At 40.0% G+C, this 17,977-nt stretch overlaps 1 protein-coding gene across 2 annotated transcripts in view; it reads left to right on the forward strand.

Annotated features, from left to right (window-relative positions):
• MLYCD (malonyl-CoA decarboxylase) overlaps positions 1 to 17,977 on the forward strand; it is a 60,145-nt gene that overhangs the window by 17,342 nt on the left and 24,826 nt on the right. The window contains exons 2-4 of one of the 2 annotated variants that reach the window (XM_034788230.1): positions 2,752 to 2,864; positions 5,824 to 5,980; positions 6,845 to 6,994. In XM_034788230.1, the coding sequence (XP_034644121.1) occupies positions 2,752 to 2,864; positions 5,824 to 5,980; positions 6,845 to 6,994 (420 nt within the window). The remainder of the gene's footprint in view (positions 1 to 2,751; positions 2,865 to 5,823; positions 5,981 to 6,844; positions 6,995 to 17,977) is intronic. The other variant, XM_034788231.1, reaches the window with a different exon arrangement.

Raw genomic sequence — 17,977 nt, forward strand, 5'->3', positions numbered from 1 at the left:
ACAGTTGAATTGCAGGTAACTACATGTATAATTTTGAAATTCTTCAAGTAGGCCTCTGTACGTTCCCAATAATGGGAGATGTGCTGCTGATGTAGCAGGATTAATGGAAACCTCTAAAATCTCCACCTGTTGGAGCACGCATGCACCCTCCTTCAGGGCCCCAAATGTTCTGCAGGCAAGGATATAAAAAGAGAGCCCCAAGTGCCTCGGTTTCATTAAACTGTGTGGTATTGCGCAGACCAGGAACACTGGCTGAGTGTCCGACGTAGCTCTCTGGAAACAGTTTCCAAGTGCCTGCCTTTAGATAAGTTAATTGTTAGTTTATAGTTGGTAGATAGTAGTAGAAAACTTGGGGGCCATTAGATGCAGACATGCTGGCACTTGTTCTCAGATCTGTGATGCGAGATCCTAAAGCTAAGAGACAGGAGTTCAAGAGGTGTGCTTTATGTTCAGTTTGTAATCTCCTACCTGGCCTGATCTATAAAACTGCTAGCCTCTCTCTTATATAATTTTTCAAGATCTGTTTTGCCGTGGTGCTCACATGAAACTTGCCAACAATTTATTGCTAGACTCAGAGGCCATCTTGCAGGTGACTGATGGGTAGTTAGGGAAAGCTAATATTACATAATTTACACCATAAAAAAACTAATATTTATATAAAATGAGATTTGTCTCCTCAACCCACACCCTTCATAAGTTGATTCCCATTTTAAAATGCAAGTAATTTGGGCCAGGGACCGTGCCAATTACTATGTTTATAAAATGTTTTGTACATTGAAGTCCTGATTAAAATCTCTTGACACAACCAAAATATGCATATTTAATAACTAATTAGGCATTGGTAACATACACTGGGTGATTATAAATATAAAATCAAAATATATAAAAAATGAGATGCAAATATCCTACACATGCCAGCTTTATTAACTGCTATTTCTAAAATTATTTTTTGTGTTTGAAGTAGTTTTGGGATCTTTTTGAAGGAGACTGTGGGGCAAATTCATCCAGAGTGTAAGTCCCTTGAAGTGACTGGAGCTATATCAGGAATGAGTTTGCCTCCATAATTGTGGCAATGAAACTTTGCATGGAATAGTCAATGTACATAATTACATCTGCTCCTCAACAATGTGCTCGTATGTGGTCCAAGAGATAGCTGTCTTAAATTTATCCTCCTTGAGATACAGGTCACTTGAATCCCGAATGTTCATTGGACGTCTTTGCAGACCTTACACAGCCAGGGTATGAGTACATTTGTTGTTTGAATAAATCAAACCTACCCATTATATATATAATTTTTAATGGGATTTATTCTTTATGCTGCAGAATCTTCTCTTTTGATAGCTTATTTTTATCATGTTCAGCTTCTAACGGGGAATACAGAGGGACACTAATACGTAGTACATTACAACTAAAGATCTTGTAACTTGGCATGCAAAGTTATTTGTGCTGTTTAATGTGTGTCGTGACATGAAACTGGTGAGCACCTCTTGTATTTAAGTGATTTCTGATGATTAAATATCTGTTTGCTAGTGATCTAGAAAACGGTGTGGTGGTTTATTTTATATTCATTTTTTTAAGTGTTCCTTTAGGCACAATAGAGCAGCAGCAAAGAATGAATGAAGTATGTGTGTGTGTGGGGGGGGGGGGGTTCCCTCTGGTAACCTGGTTACTGACTGCAATACAGAATACTCTGAAGGTCAGGTAGAGTATAGCAATACATTGGAACAAACTCAAGTGTTGCAACATCAGAGAGAGTTTTACTCTGTTTCCCTAGAGGCCAGTGTGCTGATATACTACAACATTTCAGGGACTGATAAACTAGTTGGGATATCTGTGAACTCTATTCGCTACCATTTCTTCGAGGGGCATCTGTCTAAAGCAGAAGCATCCATGTGTGAGTTATGCTAACTGCCAGTGTAGAGAATTGGGTTGCCAAGGTTTACAAGCAGACTCAGCTAAGCTTTTTTTCACCTGACCTATGTAATCTTGGTCCTGGAGGTAACAATACAGAAAAGGTCTTTCCTGCTTTGTCAGTGCTATAGGTAGCATTGGAATAGAATATTCTTACCCATTTTATTCTTTGTGCAGCCAGCAGTGAAGAGGGGTTAAAACACTTGCAAAAACAGTAGTGAACAAAGAGTAATATGCAAGTGACTTAAAAATTCTTCAGTGGTTTGCTTGCTTGCTTAGAGTATCTTACTCTTTTTAAACCTGGCTGACAAGTGATATCTATGAATGTTGACCATAATACTGATCTAATGCTAATAACCTTCCTGATATGTGAACTGCTTAGTATTCAGCAGAGATTGAGACAGAATATTATGAGACATTCAATCTGAAAACCTTCTTCTCGATTTGTTTTTGGCATCCAAATTGATGCATCTGAGCAAATGTGTGATTTGAGATTCAGTTCTTGTCAGTGTTAGAGACCACTCCGATGCTGTTCTGGTTTCAACTTAACTGTTTTGGGTTCTAATCTGCAGCGCACCGTAGAGAATGTCTGCATACTGTCTTGTAAACATTTTCCTCATTTTAGTCCTGGATTAAAAGGATTTCTATTTATTCGAGCTTCAGATGATTTACAATTAGCTTTCTCAAATGGACCCAGTAACTTGCTTAAAACTTTCAGTGTGATAATGATAAAAAGTAAACAAAAAATAGTTAGTGAAATAGATAAACTGAGACAAGGCCATCTATCTTGCACCCAGTTTATTCAAAGTAATGAGTCAGTTTTTCTCTTCCTGTTTCAAGGAAATGAATGGCATGCTAAAGAGCATGCTTTCAGAATGGTTTTCTACGGGATTCCTAAACCTGGAGCGAGTCACCTGGCAGTCACCTTGTGAAGTTCTTCAAAAGATTAGTGAGTAAGTGCCAAGAATAGGGTTACTATTCGTCTGGATTCCCCGGAACATGTCCGGATTTTTGAACTAAAAATGGCGTCCTGGGGGAATTTGTTAATGTCCGGACTTCCCCCACTCCCTCCCCCCCCATGCAGAGCACGCGCGGCTAAAAGGGCAGCCGGATGGTGCCACTTATATGGGGCTCCGACAGCGAGAGAGAGTCCCTCCTCCTCCTGCAGCAGAGCTCACTCATTCCCTCCCTCCCTGCATTCACCTCCGGCAGTCTGGAGCTCCTCCCCCACTGCTGCCCAGCATGCCGGGAGAACGGCTCAGACAGTTCCTGAGCAAGCTCACAGAGAGACCTTAGGCGAACCGAAGGCCAACGACAAGGGAGCCAGGGGGTCGGAGAAGGGGCAAGGAGGTTCTGGAGGGGGCAGTCAAGAGACGGGGGGGGGGGGGGGGAGTTTGGAGGGGGCTTTCTGGGAGGTGTGTGGATAAGGTTTTGGGCAGTCAGGGTACGGGTAGGGTCCTGGGGGGCAGTTAGGGAGAGGGGTCTTAGGAAGGGGCAGTTAGGGGATAAGTAACAGGGAGGCTTAGGTAGGGGGTGGGGTTCTGGAGGGCAGTTAGGAGCAGGGGTCCCAGGAGAGGGCAGTCAGGGGACAAGGAGCGGGGGGGAAGGGTTGGGGCTTCTGAGGGGGGCGGGAAGTGGGTGGGGCAGGGGTGGGGCTAGGGCAGGACAGGGGCGGGGCTAGGGCGGGGTTCCTCCTGTCCTCTTCTTTGCTTGCTGAAATATGGTAACCCTAGCCAAGAATTTCCAATGTTTGTTGATGTAGTTTGAACAATGGGTTGGCCTTTCTGCAGGCCCTTGTGCAGATCCCACCTCAAGAAATTGCATTCTTATGCTATACTGCAAAGTATGATTAAAGAATTGCAACCTTACACATATTATTTAGCACATACATTGATTTTAACAGAATTATGTAGATCATAAATAATATCCTTGGGGCGTGAGATGATTCATACTTACGGTCTTTTTCAGCATAAATTAGAGCTGTAGGCTCTGGGAGAGTATGCTTAGAGCCAAGAAGAATATCTCTTGTGATGGCCATAAAAGACATACAAGTCTATTCTGCTGCTGGTGAACTCTACACAGTAAGGAGTCAGTGTAGTGTACCAAGACCATGTCTTCTGCAGTCATGTATAGTGGTAATTTAAAGTATGCAGAATCCAGTGTAAAATATACATTTAAAGCTTTGTTATCCAGCATGTTCAGGGAACGGGCAAGTAAAAAATTCCGGTTAATTCAGGGAGGAGTTTGGATGCAGGAGGAGGCTCGGGATTGGGAGGCCGGGGGGGTGGTGCTGGGCGCAGGCCCTGGGAGGGAGTTTGGGTGTGGGAGGAGGCTCGGGACAGGGGGTTGTGGTGTGGGCTGCCAGATCTGGGCAGCGCTTACCTCAGGCGGCACCCCGCAACCTGTCCAGAGAGGCGCAGCCAGGAAGCTCTGTGCGCTGCCTCCTCCTGCAGACACCGACCCCGCAGCTCCCATTGGCACGGTCCCTGGCCAATGGGAGCTGCGGAACCAGTGCTCGGGGCGAAGTGGAGCAGCGCACGGAGCCGACTGGCCGCGCTCTCCGGACACATTGCTGCTTGCAGGGAGCTTTCGAGGTAAGTGCCGCCCAGATCCGGCACCCCAAAATCCCTCCCACATCCCAACCACCTGCCCTGAGCCCCCTCCCACATCCAAACTCCCTCCCAGACCCCGTACATCGCACCCACTCCTGAAATGCCGGTTTATAGAGCTTTCCAGTTTGTAAAGTGCTGGATAACACAGCTTTTCTTGTAAATTGAGGTCAAGTGTCAAGGCACTTGTATAAAATCGACAATATTTATTTCTATCTTCCTGTCCTGTATTCAAAATTGATTCAGTTGGAAATGTGTGAATCAAAGTTCTATTGTGTTGATTTTTTTTTTTTGCCATACTTGAACTCTAAGAAAAGCTTTCAAGAAAACAACATCTCTAAGAAAGAGTTGTGAGGGTAGGCAACTTCATCTGTTCTTTGTAACACAAAGAAAGTAAAATGATGATACAATCTAGGTCTGCAAATCAAAAATAACTAATAGAAATCCAAGTCTTTAAAACTAGAGCCTGGAGCATAAGAATGTTAAGACTAAAGTGTTTGTTAAATAAGAATTTTAAAAGATGACTAAGGGAATTTGTGTTCTACAGAAACTTTTTAATAAAAGTTATTTAGATTAATTAAGACTATATGTGATTAATCTGTGGATACTCATAAATTAATGGATTTGAATAGAGTACTAAAACTGGTTGAGGAGAGACTTCATGTTCCTGTTTCACTGTATTACATGAATCCTTTTGAAATATTAATTTATAAAACCCTTTCACCGATATCTAGATTCCCTTTTTTAAAAAATGACACCATTGTGTGCACATGCAACAAAAGTATTAGCAATAGGATGGGATGAGGAGGTTGGATTTTTAAATGTATTTGAAAATAGCATTCCATTAGCATAGACAGTAATATTAGGAGGAACCATTTTGCGCTTAATGTAGTGCTTTTCATCTAAAGCTTTCAAAGTTCTTTACAAGGGTGATCAAATATTATCTCTATTGTACTGTTGGGAAAACTGATGTGATATACCCAAGGTCATTCAGTGAATCAGTGGCATAGTGATTTAATCTGGTCTCCTATGTAAAATACAAACTGCAAATTGGAACTTTATGTTCCAGAGAAGGCTATAGACAGACACAGCGTGTGTGTATGTGAGGGAGATTTTACAAAATCTGTTATGTTTCAGCTTAAGGGTGAATTTCATTTTCTCATTTCTAGGCTGATCCTGCCCTACTGATGTCAATAAGAATTTTGCCATTGACATTAATGGGAGCAGCATTGGGTTGATACAGTGGGTTGGGTGAATTCTGTCTTTTAGATGAAAATCTTAATTTTTTTAACCTCCTATTCAGCTCTGAAGCAGTGCATCCTGTCAGAAACTGGATTGATATGAAGCGTCGAGTTGGGTCATATAGAAGGTGCTACTTTTTTGCCCACTGTGCAATCCCTGGGGAACCATTGATAGCCTTGCATGTAGCACTAACCAATGAAATCTCCAGCAGCATCCAGGTACAATCAGCATATTCCATACCTACTTCAATATTTAAATCGCAAAATAGGCTTGTTTAAAAAAGTTGGTTCAGAATGGATCAAAAGTCTGTGTTAAACTCTCATTTTGAAAATCCAAGTTAAAATTCTTGGTGCTACTAATGATACTTCTTATTTTTTCAAGAATAACTCCAGTGAGTTAATGATTTAGGTGACGTATGTGAAATGTAATATAGTTTTAGTATAAGTGGCAGGAATCTTTGTTCATTGAAGAAAAAGTCTATTTTGGTTGTTGTGTTAATGATACCTGCCAGTAATGGGTGGTCGGTCCCTTCCTCCCCCCCCCCCCCAAAGTACAGTGAAAGCTGTGTTATCTGGCACTTTACCAACCGGCAAGCTCTATAAACTGGCATTTCTGGTCTTCATTGAAAGTCCGGTTTTCGCAGGCTCCGCGTGGCTCCCTGGAAGCGGCGACATGTCCCTGCTGCTCCTAGGCAGAGGAACGGCCGGGGGGGGATTCGGAGTGTGGGATGTGATGATTAGAATATCTTTTATACTGTGCTAGAGCTTGACTTTGTCTCAATAGATTGAATACAGTAAGAGAATGGAAAAACTGTCATTATTATTAATAAATTAAAAGGTACACCTCTATCCCGATATAACGCGACCCGATATAACGCGGTAAAGCAGCGCTCCCGGGGGGCATGGCTGCGCACTCTGGTGGATCAAAGCAAGTTCGATGTAACGCAGTTTCACCTATAACGCTGTCAGATTTTTTTTTTTGGCTCCCGAGGACAGCATTGTATCGGGATAGAGGTGTAGTAAAGTGAAATAAGTCTTGTGGTGATGGTAACTCTTACTAAGTTTTTAATTGTTCTTTCACAGGCCATAGTGAAAGAGGTTCCCCCTCTAGAAACAGAAGATATGAACAAAATTACTACAGCCATTTTCTATTCAATCAGTTTGACTCAGCAGGGACTTCAGGGTGTAGAACTGGGGACTCACCTCATCAAACGAGTTGTTAAAGAACTACAGGTAGGTGTGGTAAATTACACTTTGGGGTATTGTCCTGCTGGAGTCCTTTCTTTTCAGTAGTCACTGTGCCTCATTACTCAAGATGTAGAGCTGCCATGGGTTCCCATTAAGTCTTCGATGACCTTCTGAGGGCTGAAAAAGCTTTTTCCCATCTTTATTTAGTAAATTGGCACTAAAACTTAATATTGGCTCCTTGATTTTCTGTTATTTAAGAAATATGTGCGTCTCTTCAACTCATTTGGTAGCTTTCTTTAGCAAAATACCTCTTAGCTGACATAGCAGATTTTTTTTCTCAGTGCATTATAGTATGTTTTGTCATTGATATATACACACACACACACACCCCTCTTCTTTGTTTTTGGCAACTAATAAGTTAGATGTTTGAGGTTCAGATTTTAAAAATAATGAGGTTAGAAGGGCTTAGGAGCTGATCTAGAAAGTGTAAAATAAGACCCCTTGTGGTCCAAGTCCAGGGTACAACTCTCTCCTCCTCCTCCTAAAAAATGTCTTTTATTTACCTGATTGTTTTAAACTGTTGAAGTTGAATCTTAGTATAGGTATTTAGTTTCTACATTCATCTAGAATGTAGTATTTTGGTATAGTACAGAGAACTGTGGAATAGAATATTGCAGATAAGGCTAGGTTCATGTGAAAGTAATTGCAGCTTATTTATTTATCATTGGCAATTTCTTTGCATTGTTGCAAACATTTCACTGCAAGGTGAACAACTAACTGATCAACATGTCTCCTGTTCTAATTAGAGCTGATGAAAAAATGGAGTATGTGTGTGCACGCAGAAATCTTCCCTTTTTTAAAATTTCCCAACCACCTCTAATTTATATTAGAGTAGCACTCTACTGTGAACCCAAATAATTGATGTGAAGTATGGATTGTATAAGAATTTAGAAATAGCATGTGAAAACACTAATGGATTTGGGCTATTTTACCTGTTGTAACAAACACATCCACCTTCAACCATTCTAGACTCTTGGAGAAGAGTTTATTTTTCTTGTAGCTGTTAGGAATAACTGTTGGAGGATCTGTTCTTCCTATTAAGCTGAATTAACATTTTTGGAAGTGTTAGTTTAGTGAGATAGGGTATTGGAGCATATACACACAGATACATAAGTCCTTGCATAAATTGGGGCTATCAGAGATACATATATTCTGACTCCTGTTTTAATCAGAATCCTTTACATCATGAAGTAGTTGAACTTTAATGGGTCAGTTAGTTTTGTAAAGAATTTAAACAAAAGAATAATGCATTAATCCATAGTGTTGTACTAAACAATTGCTTTGAACTGTAAGCAAGGTAGATAAAATATAGTGAAAGCATTGATAGTATAAGAAATGTTTAGTATTAAACAATACTCTTACTGAGAGAGGCATTAGGAAATCCTGACTTCTCATTTTATTGGGTTAGTATTTAAGCAACCTTGGCATGTGGTCAGGCACTTATGTTTCCAGGGGTTGCCCAGAATCTGTTGTGAGTTTTGGAAAAATTTGGCTTTCTGTTCCAGGATTAACTTCTGAATGAACTTTGGTGTTAGATCAGACACTTAGGCCTTGGCTACACTTACCCGGTAGTTCGACGGCTGGAAATCGAACTTCTGGGTTCGACTTATCGCGTCTAGTCTGGACGTGATAAGTCTAACCCGGAAGTGCTCGCCGTCGACTGCGGTACTCCAGCTCGCCGAGAGGAGTACCGCGGAGTCGACGGGGGAGCCTGCCTGCCGCGTGTGGACCAAGGTAAGTTCGAACTAATTCGAACTAAGGTACTTCGAACTTCAGCTACGTTATTCACGTAGCTGAAGTTGCGTACCTTAGTTCGAATTAGGGGGGTAGTGTAGACCAAGCCTTAGGTTATCAACTTCTTTAAAAGTAATGTTTTATTCAACAAAATTAAAATATTAAAAATACAGTCACGTTTGCTTTTTTCAAGATGGTACTGAAAAGTCTCAGTGCAAATCTACCAATTTAAATGTCGGGATGTTTAATGCCTGAGAGAGGCAAACAGGCCTGTTTTTCACTGTAACGATCTCTTCGTAGATGTGGAGACTAAAGAAGTTAATCACAAAAGTATCTGGAAAAGATGGGGAGTGAAATTTACACACAGTGTTATAACCCTGTCGTGCAAAGTGGTGTTCTCCCTTGATTTTAATGACAGCTGAAGATTCTCATCAACTTTGAGAATAGACCCTACAAAGCTAGAAATCCTTTAGTGTCCTGAATTAGGATTCATAGTGTTGTTACAGAGAAATTCAAAATCCAAGCATTATGGGCATTAAACATTTTAATTTTGGCTTTAGACAGGCACTTAGGAAGTTGTCTTATTAAAAGTTTAGCTTGCTCATGTTAAGTGCCAAACTAAATTGCTGTGTTTTGCTCTACTTGCTGGGTGTCATTCCCATAGATATTAATATTGTTAGGCAGCAATATTATTCTCATGCCTTGATTTTAAAAAATAATCCTTGGGGAGAATAAACAAAGAGAGTATAATGACAATGTGGGAAAATATGTACTATTATTTATTTGTTTACACTCCACTATATTTGATTGATTCCAAATCACTTAATTTCAAGCCTCTGTAACTTTTAATTTCCTAAGGAAATGACCATGTTCTGGATGTTGCCATCTTGAAAATGTTTAAATGTAAGAATTAGTGAGAACCTGATAGCTGAGCATTTGGCAGAATACCGAAGCTACAATTTAATTGTGTATTGGAATCTGGAAAATGTTAGGAACAAATTGATCATCTGTACACAGGGCTTCTGAACAATGTGTTTATTTTGGAATACAGTCACTGTGCTTTTATGTATCAGTGTATTGAAGATTTTGATTGTGTAATCATGATTTGTAAAAGCCCTTGTGATGGATGGCTATGAGCTTTGGTGTGTTCTGTGACTAGTTTTTAGATCAAATGTAATGGGGAAATATATTTGATGGAAAAACAAAATAAGTGAGCAGAAGGAACACTTTTCTCAAAAAACCCCTAAACCTTCATGTTTGAAGTATGCAAGAGAAAATTATTTCAAATAAATTCTTGCCAATGTGTTGGAAATAGAAATACTTCTGATGGATTTGCATTATGGAATAAGTATAATAAGATATTTCTTGAAGCAAGGTCTTTATAGATTCTAATATTCCCCACTGTGGAAATACCAGTGCTGTCTGAAAAAGGTCACTAACTATTTTTTTTATAATGGTAGGGGGTTGTGTGAATTGTATTCACCTTCTTGGTTTTCAGACAACTGAAACATTTTCGCTTAATCTTAAAAAAATAACAACAGAATAAAAGCCCAAACAGTGAATGAAACTGAGAACAGATGTGACTGATTTCAACCCAAAAATGGGATGGGAGGGGGGGATTGTTAGCAACTGAAAATCAACGTGTAAAATGGAAAAAAATTGATATTAATTTTAGACCTCACAACACACATCAATAATTGTTTTGTATTCATACGTGTTGAAGGATGTTACATAAATATTAGTCAATACATAAATATTTGTCAATTTATTACTTTTCTTTGTAAAGCACTTTGAGATCTACCGATGAAAAGCTCTGTATGAGAGTGAAATATTTGCTTATTCAGTGTTTTTTAGATTTAAATGGCACATGGGGTCTCCATCAGTTTTACCGTTTCAATTTGTTCTAATGTTATAAAAGAGTAACCTTTTAAGTAGACTACAAACTGAGTTGAAAGCTTGTTCAAAATATTAAGAATTGAATGATTTATGAAACATTTTCTCTTTGGGAGAATTTTTGTGAAATTCAAAGTTCTTAATTTCCTCAGACTGAAAAACTTGGGCTTCATTTCAGCTTATGTTTTCCAGAAAGTTTTATTATTAGAAAGATGAAAAATGCTAAGTATTTCAGAAGAGCACTTAAAAAATTTCCCAACAACCTGTTTTTTGTTGTCGTATTCAGAAAGTTGTGTATGGCTTGGATAATCACAAACTTTAGTAGAATCAAGAAAAAAATGATTGAGGTTTCTTCAGAAAGAAATAATATAGGTCAGGGGTCGGCAATGTTTGGCACGCGGCTCGCCAGGGGGCCGGGCCAGTTTATTTACTTGCTGACATGGCAGGTTCGGCCGATCGCGGTCCCCACTGGCCGCAGTTCGCCGTCCTGGGCCAATGGGGGCGGCGGGAAGCCGCGGCCAGCACATCCTTCGCCTGTGCCGCTTCCCGCCACCTCCATCGGCCCGGGACGGCGAACCGCAGCCAGTGGGGGCAGAGATCGACCAAACCTGCTGCGTCAGCAGGTAAATAAACTGGCCCGGCCTGCCAGGATGCTTACCCTGGCGAGCCGCGTGCCAAACGTTGCCGACCCCTGATATAGGTATAGCAGCACTGTATTGAATGTAAAACATCTCAATCTGTTGCAGCTCCACTGGCTACTACACAGCTCAGATTTAATGTAATGAATAGCAAAGGGGCCAAAATGATGTTGATTTTCTTGAAAAGAAAGGTTTGTGACCAAGGGAACAAGTCAAGGTGTCAGCTCACCTAATGATTAGTAAGGAAGAGGCAGCAAATACTATTCATTCAAATGAAACAAATGTCTTAGTCATGAATATTCCAGAGGGGATGGACGAAATTTTTCTGGAATTTTACAGTACACTTAGTGCAGCTCTGTAGCTAGTTAAGTTACAAAGAGATCCATATTTCTTTTAATTAACATTTACATAATTGGTAAACTCCCATTCTCTGGCAGAAATTGAAAGATAAATTTATTAGAATTTATTAAAATAGTCACACTCTGTGGAAAACAGAAGCATGAAAATATATTTAATCATTACTCAATATACCTAACTTGTCATTGTTGCAGAACTATGTCATTACTGTAGATCAGATGTTTAAACCACATTTGTTTAAACAAAAATATTCTCCCCTCTGCAAATGTTGCTTAATGTGGAACTATTTCACTTGGTTTATAGAACACGTGTTCTCCTAAAAGTCTGATCAGGCAGTGCTTAAAATTTTTGGTGATGCTGGAAACTAAATTATTTAAATAAAGAAATGTTGTAGGAAAAGCACTGAGAATTTGACAGTTTCATGTGAGTAATTTAGATCTCTTATTGTGTCTCAATACTGCTTCCCATCACGCCTGTGCACATGTGATCTCACTGCAGTCCCCCAGGTCACTGGAACAGCATGTGTGCTTAACAGCTGGCATCGCAGGAGATGCTTCGTATTTTGAGGCTCTCTGCCGCAGTGTCAGCATCTCTTGATCATCGCATCTCTAGATTGGCCAACTCCAGTGCGGAATCATTTAAGGCAATACCATGTAGTCCAGAGCTGATCTGCACTGGGTGGTAGGTGCTTGACTATTGGGAGCTGGCTTGCTGAGAATGTTGTTTCATCTGCTAACCTTGGCTTTAGTTTTCTCAATATGATCTCTAAAGGAGAATGTGCGGTCGAGAGTAACACGAAGGTATATAGGATTTATGGAATGAGTAAGTTTTGTCTCAAGCCAGCTGCCCTTGAGTTCACATTTGGCTACTTGGTTTGTGAGATGGAATGCACTGCCTTGCATCTTTGCTGGGTTTACATACAGTTGGTTGGCTGCATAGTACTTGTCTAGGGTGTTTAGTGTATTCACCAGAATACTGTCTAATATGCCAAACTCCTTGGGCTTTGTGGTGATGCACAGATTATCTGTGTAGATAAAGCATCTTGTGCCAGGGTAGTTTGACGGGTCATTTGTGTAGATGTGGAATAATGTAGGTGCTAAAACACTATTTAGCAATCCAGATTACTAAGGGTCAGTGTGCTGAAAATGTACTATCCCAGATATTCCTATTATATCATGACAGATTCTTCTATCATTGCATGTAACATAATTAACAGTAGTTGATTTTGAGTTTGTTGCAAGTGTTGCCTTCTCTGATAGGGGTTGGAATGATGGCCTCCTTTGCCCATCATTAAAATGCCACATGCTGCTATGCAGCATTACTTGAGAAAGCATGATTTTGATGGAGATTTACACAAGAAGTTTGGAATTAATGTACAGAAAAATTGTTTATATTACAGTGTGACAAAATTAGGAATGTGTGTGTATATATAGTAGTCTTTCAACGTACTTTACCAGGAAGAGTATTAAATTACATAAATGAAATGCATGGTACGCCTACATAATTGTGCTGTTTGTAAGAAAGGTGACCTAATTTTCGCAGAGTTGCCATGTAACGGAGCAGTGTGTAGCTGCAAAGAGATGATACGCTATTTTAATTTGCATGTTGTCCTCTTTCAGCTTTTTTGCATTAAATAAAGTAAAAACTTTTTAAGGTACTAAACGAATGATGCAGCAGGTTCATTGATTTCTTGACATTTCAGATTCACAGACAATCACCTTTTTCTCCTCCTGGTGCCTTGTTGTAAAGCTTCCTCATTGTACCTTATTCTAGCCACATGGGCAATCAATGACAGTATATATGATGTGTTCACTTACCCTTTTTCCCACACCATAGGGATATTCTTACTCTGTGTGAAGCTCTGGAAGGAGAGTTTTGTTTCTGCTCCCATATCAACTACTTTTCTGTTGCAGTGAAATATTCTCCTTGTCTACAAGAAGGCTTCTCACTTTCTCCACCTCAGAACAGTATTTTGGTTTGTCTCCATGATTTTGAATGAAAACCATTTAAAAAATAACTGGTATCAAAAGGAACCAATGTCAGAGAGCTGAAGTCAGACAAATTCAAATGAGAAATTAGGCACCTCTTTTAACAGTGGGGGTGATTAACCATTCGAAGAAACACCTACGGGAATTGGTTAGATTCTCCATTTCTTGAAGTTTTTCAAGACTGGATGCCTTTCTGGAAAGTATGTTTGCTCCAAACATAAGTTATTGGGCTCAATACAGGGGTAACTCGGAGAAATGTCATGGGCTGTGATGTACAGGATGATCTAATAGTCCCTTCGGGCCTTAAACTCTATGAATCTATGAAAAGCTACTTTTTAATCCCACGTCTGTCTGATTTATTTATTTATTTATTTATCTTTGTAAAAACAACTCTTCCTTATTTGGGTTCTAGCTATTCTGTTTTTCTGCAGTGCCAAGATGCTTGTTGACTTGCAGACTTTAATTGGATCATGAAATTTTGCTTCACACTTTTCTATCTCCTCACATAACACCTCTACAGCCAAATTTTAAGAAGGAATGTTTAAACACTTAAAGAACTATCATTCTTAATGATTTCTTTTCCAACTTTAAATAGTCCCAGATGATGATGATCTTACAATACTGGAAATTTCACAAGAATCTTGTAAAATTCTGTAGGCAAGCAAGATTAATAGATTCCAACACTAGAAGGGACCATTGTGATCATCTAGTCTGACCTCCTCAATAAAACACAGGCCATAGAACTTCCCGAAAATTATTCCTGGACATTGTCTTTTAGAAAAACAACCAGTCTCGATATTAAAAATGCCAGTGATGGAGAATTCACCACGGCACTTAGGAAACTGTTCCAGTGGTTAATTACCTTTACTGTTAAAAATGTGTGCCTTATTTCCAATCTGACTTTGACTTGCTTCAACTTCCAGCCATTGTATTGGGTTATGTTTTCTCTGCTAAACCGAAAAGCCCATTATTAAATATATATTCCGCATGTATGGCTATTTATAGACTGTAATCAAGAGACCCCCTTAACCTTCTCTCTGTTAAGCTAAATAGATTTAAGAAGCTCAGTCACTGTAAGGCATATTTGCAATCCTTTAGTGATTTTTCATGGCTCTTCTTTGAGCCCTCTCCAATTTGTCAACATCCTTCTTGTATTGTGGACACCAGAACTGGACACAGTATTCCAGCAGAAGTCTCACCAATGCCAAGTGCAGAGGTATAATAACCTCTTTCCTCCTCTTCAAGAGTCCCCTGTTCATGCATCCAAAGACCTGATTAGTCCTTTTGGCCAGTGTCTCACCGAGAGCTCATGTTCAGTTAATTATCCGCTACAACACCCAAATATTTTTCACAGTCACTGCTTCTCAGGATAGAGTCCCTCATCCTGTATGGCCTACGCTCTTTGTTCCTAGACAGATGCATTTACATTTAGCCATATTGAAACACGTATTGTTTGCTTGTGCCCAGCTTACCAAGAGATCCAAATCTTTCTCTGTATCAGTGATGTGTCCTATTCATTATTTACCATTTCCCCCAATTTTTGGGTCATCTGCAGTCTTTATCAGGGATGATTTTATGTCCCCTTCCAAGTCATTGATAAAAATGTTAAAGAGCGTAGGGCCAAGAACTAATCCCTGCAGGAACCCACTAGAAACACTGAGTATCATTTGTTACTGTGCTCTCCAAGAGTTTCATAGTGTTTTAAACTACACCTGCAATAGTTTCCACCCATCCTAGTATTTCTGGGACCGTCTCACATTTGCAGGGTGATGAAGCAGTCCTGCAAACCTCACTTTCAGGATGTCAACATGTTTGTTTTTAAATAACAAAAGGATCTATGCAACATACTGCTGACACTAAAATAGAACATCATGTTTCAGTGCAACATTCTGTTCACGTTTGTCCCATTGGCTTTCTTAGTTATGCATAATTGGTCTACTGTTACCTTGCACCTCGCACTTTTTTTGTTTGTTGTATCTGTCTGGGGCAGAGAGTTTAGTTTTTCTTTATTCAGCACCTAGCATAACTGGGTCCTCTGCCTTGATTGGAGCTCTAAGTAATACAGAACTCATGTTAGGCCAGACTCTTATAAATGGAAGCCTTTTGACTCATTAAAGTCAAGAAAATATAGGTCCATATCCAATAATGTTTGACAAACAAAAATTATCAATCCATTTGTCCTTTCTCTTTTCTATGGTGCCAAAAGTGCCAGTCATGATTTCCTTCTTCTCTCAACTGGAGAAACAGAATATACTAGCTTCCTAAAGGAAATTAAAGCTGCAGGTGAAGGAATAATACATATTTAAAATGTCATAGTAATGACATTTCTAGGTGCATATTGTCTTTCCTGGGATGAATACACCCTTTAAATCAATAAACTAGCAACTTAATGATCACAGTTTACAAGTTATTATATTTTATGAATGTTTCTCTCATAGAGCACACTATATCCTGAAAAGATTTAATTTTCAGTATGAAATATGGTAATTTTTAGGGGGGGGGAGCAAGGAGAGAAAGGGGCTTACTCAGCGGGATACCAGGAGCATTTATATTAAAATAATTTTTTTGAATCATAGCAATCAAAATAAGGTATTATCATCTTAAATCCAGTTTTTGTTCTGAAACTCGGTCTGAATGAATGGCACCCCACTAATCAGTCTGTGATTTCTAACCAACTTCAAACAGGCTAATTCTAACCAGTTCTTGTAGATTAAGATCACTTGTTTTTAAACAGATGTATTGTGTTTCCAGTCTTACAAAATCAGAAGCTCAGCCTGTTACATTGGCTATATTCAATGAAAATAATGGAGCGGACTCAGTAATCAAAAGCTTTTTCTTGTCCTGAATTTTCAGCAACATTTCTTGTTTAAAATCAAAGCATAGCTTCGTTTACTTTAGTGTAAAAAGGTATGCTGACAACATAAACACCCAGGTGCACAAAGGATCAGTATGTCTACTGAAAGGATAAGAAAAAAATATAACATTTCAAAAAATCTTTTTGTAAGCATTTAAACATTACTTAATTGAACATTGTTGTTTGTCAGCTTCAGAACATTTTTGGTAAGAACAACTCCTTTGTGTGCAGTAGGATTTTTTTTATGTCAACCTCATATCAACTAGGACTGCTGAAGTCACCTTGCATGTAGATACCTGGCCAAAGACCCTGATTTCCTAATTTAACTCTGCAAGATATTGAGGGGAAGGGATGATATTTAATAAAAGGCCATTTAAGCAGCATTAATAAACTGAGACAAAATGTTGCTAACATGTCTGCATAACTAATAGGTGGAGAAGGGCTCAGTACTAGAATTTATGAAATTTGACAGCATTTAAAATGAAGGGCTATGCTCTCATTTTATTTATTTATTTATTTATTTATTTTGTATGATGACTTCTGTGGCCCCTCTTCTCCACTCACATCATTCCTCCCCTTTCTGTTATGTGATTTTGGGTAGGTTATTGGCAAGATGGGGCATAGAAGGTTATTAGAGCCAGTTCTGTTTATCTCTTTCTGGGTATGTCTACACTACGAAATTAGGTCGATTTTATAGGAGTCGATTGTGTGTGTCCCCACTAAGCGCATTAAGTCGGAGTGTGTCCACAGTACTGAGGCTACCGTCGACTTTCGGAGTGTTGCACTGTGGGTTGCTATCCCACAGTCTCCACCGCTCATTGGAATTTTGGGTTGAGCTCCAAATGCCTGATGGGGCAAAAACATTGTCTCCGGGTGGTTTTGGGTACGTGTCATCAGGCCCCCCTCCCTCCCTCCATGAAAGCAACGACAGACAATCGTTTCATGCCTCTTTTTCGTACAGACGCCATACCACGGCAAGCGTGCAGCCAGCTCAGCTCAGCCGCCGCTGTTGTGTCCTGGGTGCTGCTGGCAGCAGACAGTGCAGTAGGGCTGCAAACCATCGTCATCGAACGATCGCTTCCTCTGCCACTCTGCTCTCCTGCAGACGCCATACCACAGCAAGCATGGAGCCTGCTCAGATCACCGCGGCACTTATGAGCACTGTAAACACCACGCGCATTATCCTGCAGTATATGCAGCACCAGAAACTTCAAAAGCAGGCAAGGAGGCAACGGCAGCGCGGTGACGACAGTGATGAGGACATGGACACAGACTTCTCTCAAAGCACAGGCCCTAGCAATTTGGACATCATGGTGGTAATGGGGCAGGTTCATACTGTGGAACGCCGATTCTGGGCCCGGGAAACAAGCACAGACTGGTGGCACTGAATAGTGTTGCAGGTCTGGGATGATTCCCAGTGGCTGCGAAACTTTCGCATGCGTAAGGGCACTTTCATGGAACTTTATGACTTGCTTTCACCTGCCCTAAAGCGCAAGAATACCAA

The sequence above is a fragment of the Trachemys scripta genome, chromosome 13, assembly GCF_013100865.1.
Source record: "Trachemys scripta elegans isolate TJP31775 chromosome 13, CAS_Tse_1.0, whole genome shotgun sequence".
Lineage (NCBI taxonomy): Eukaryota > Metazoa > Chordata > Testudines > Emydidae > Trachemys > Trachemys scripta.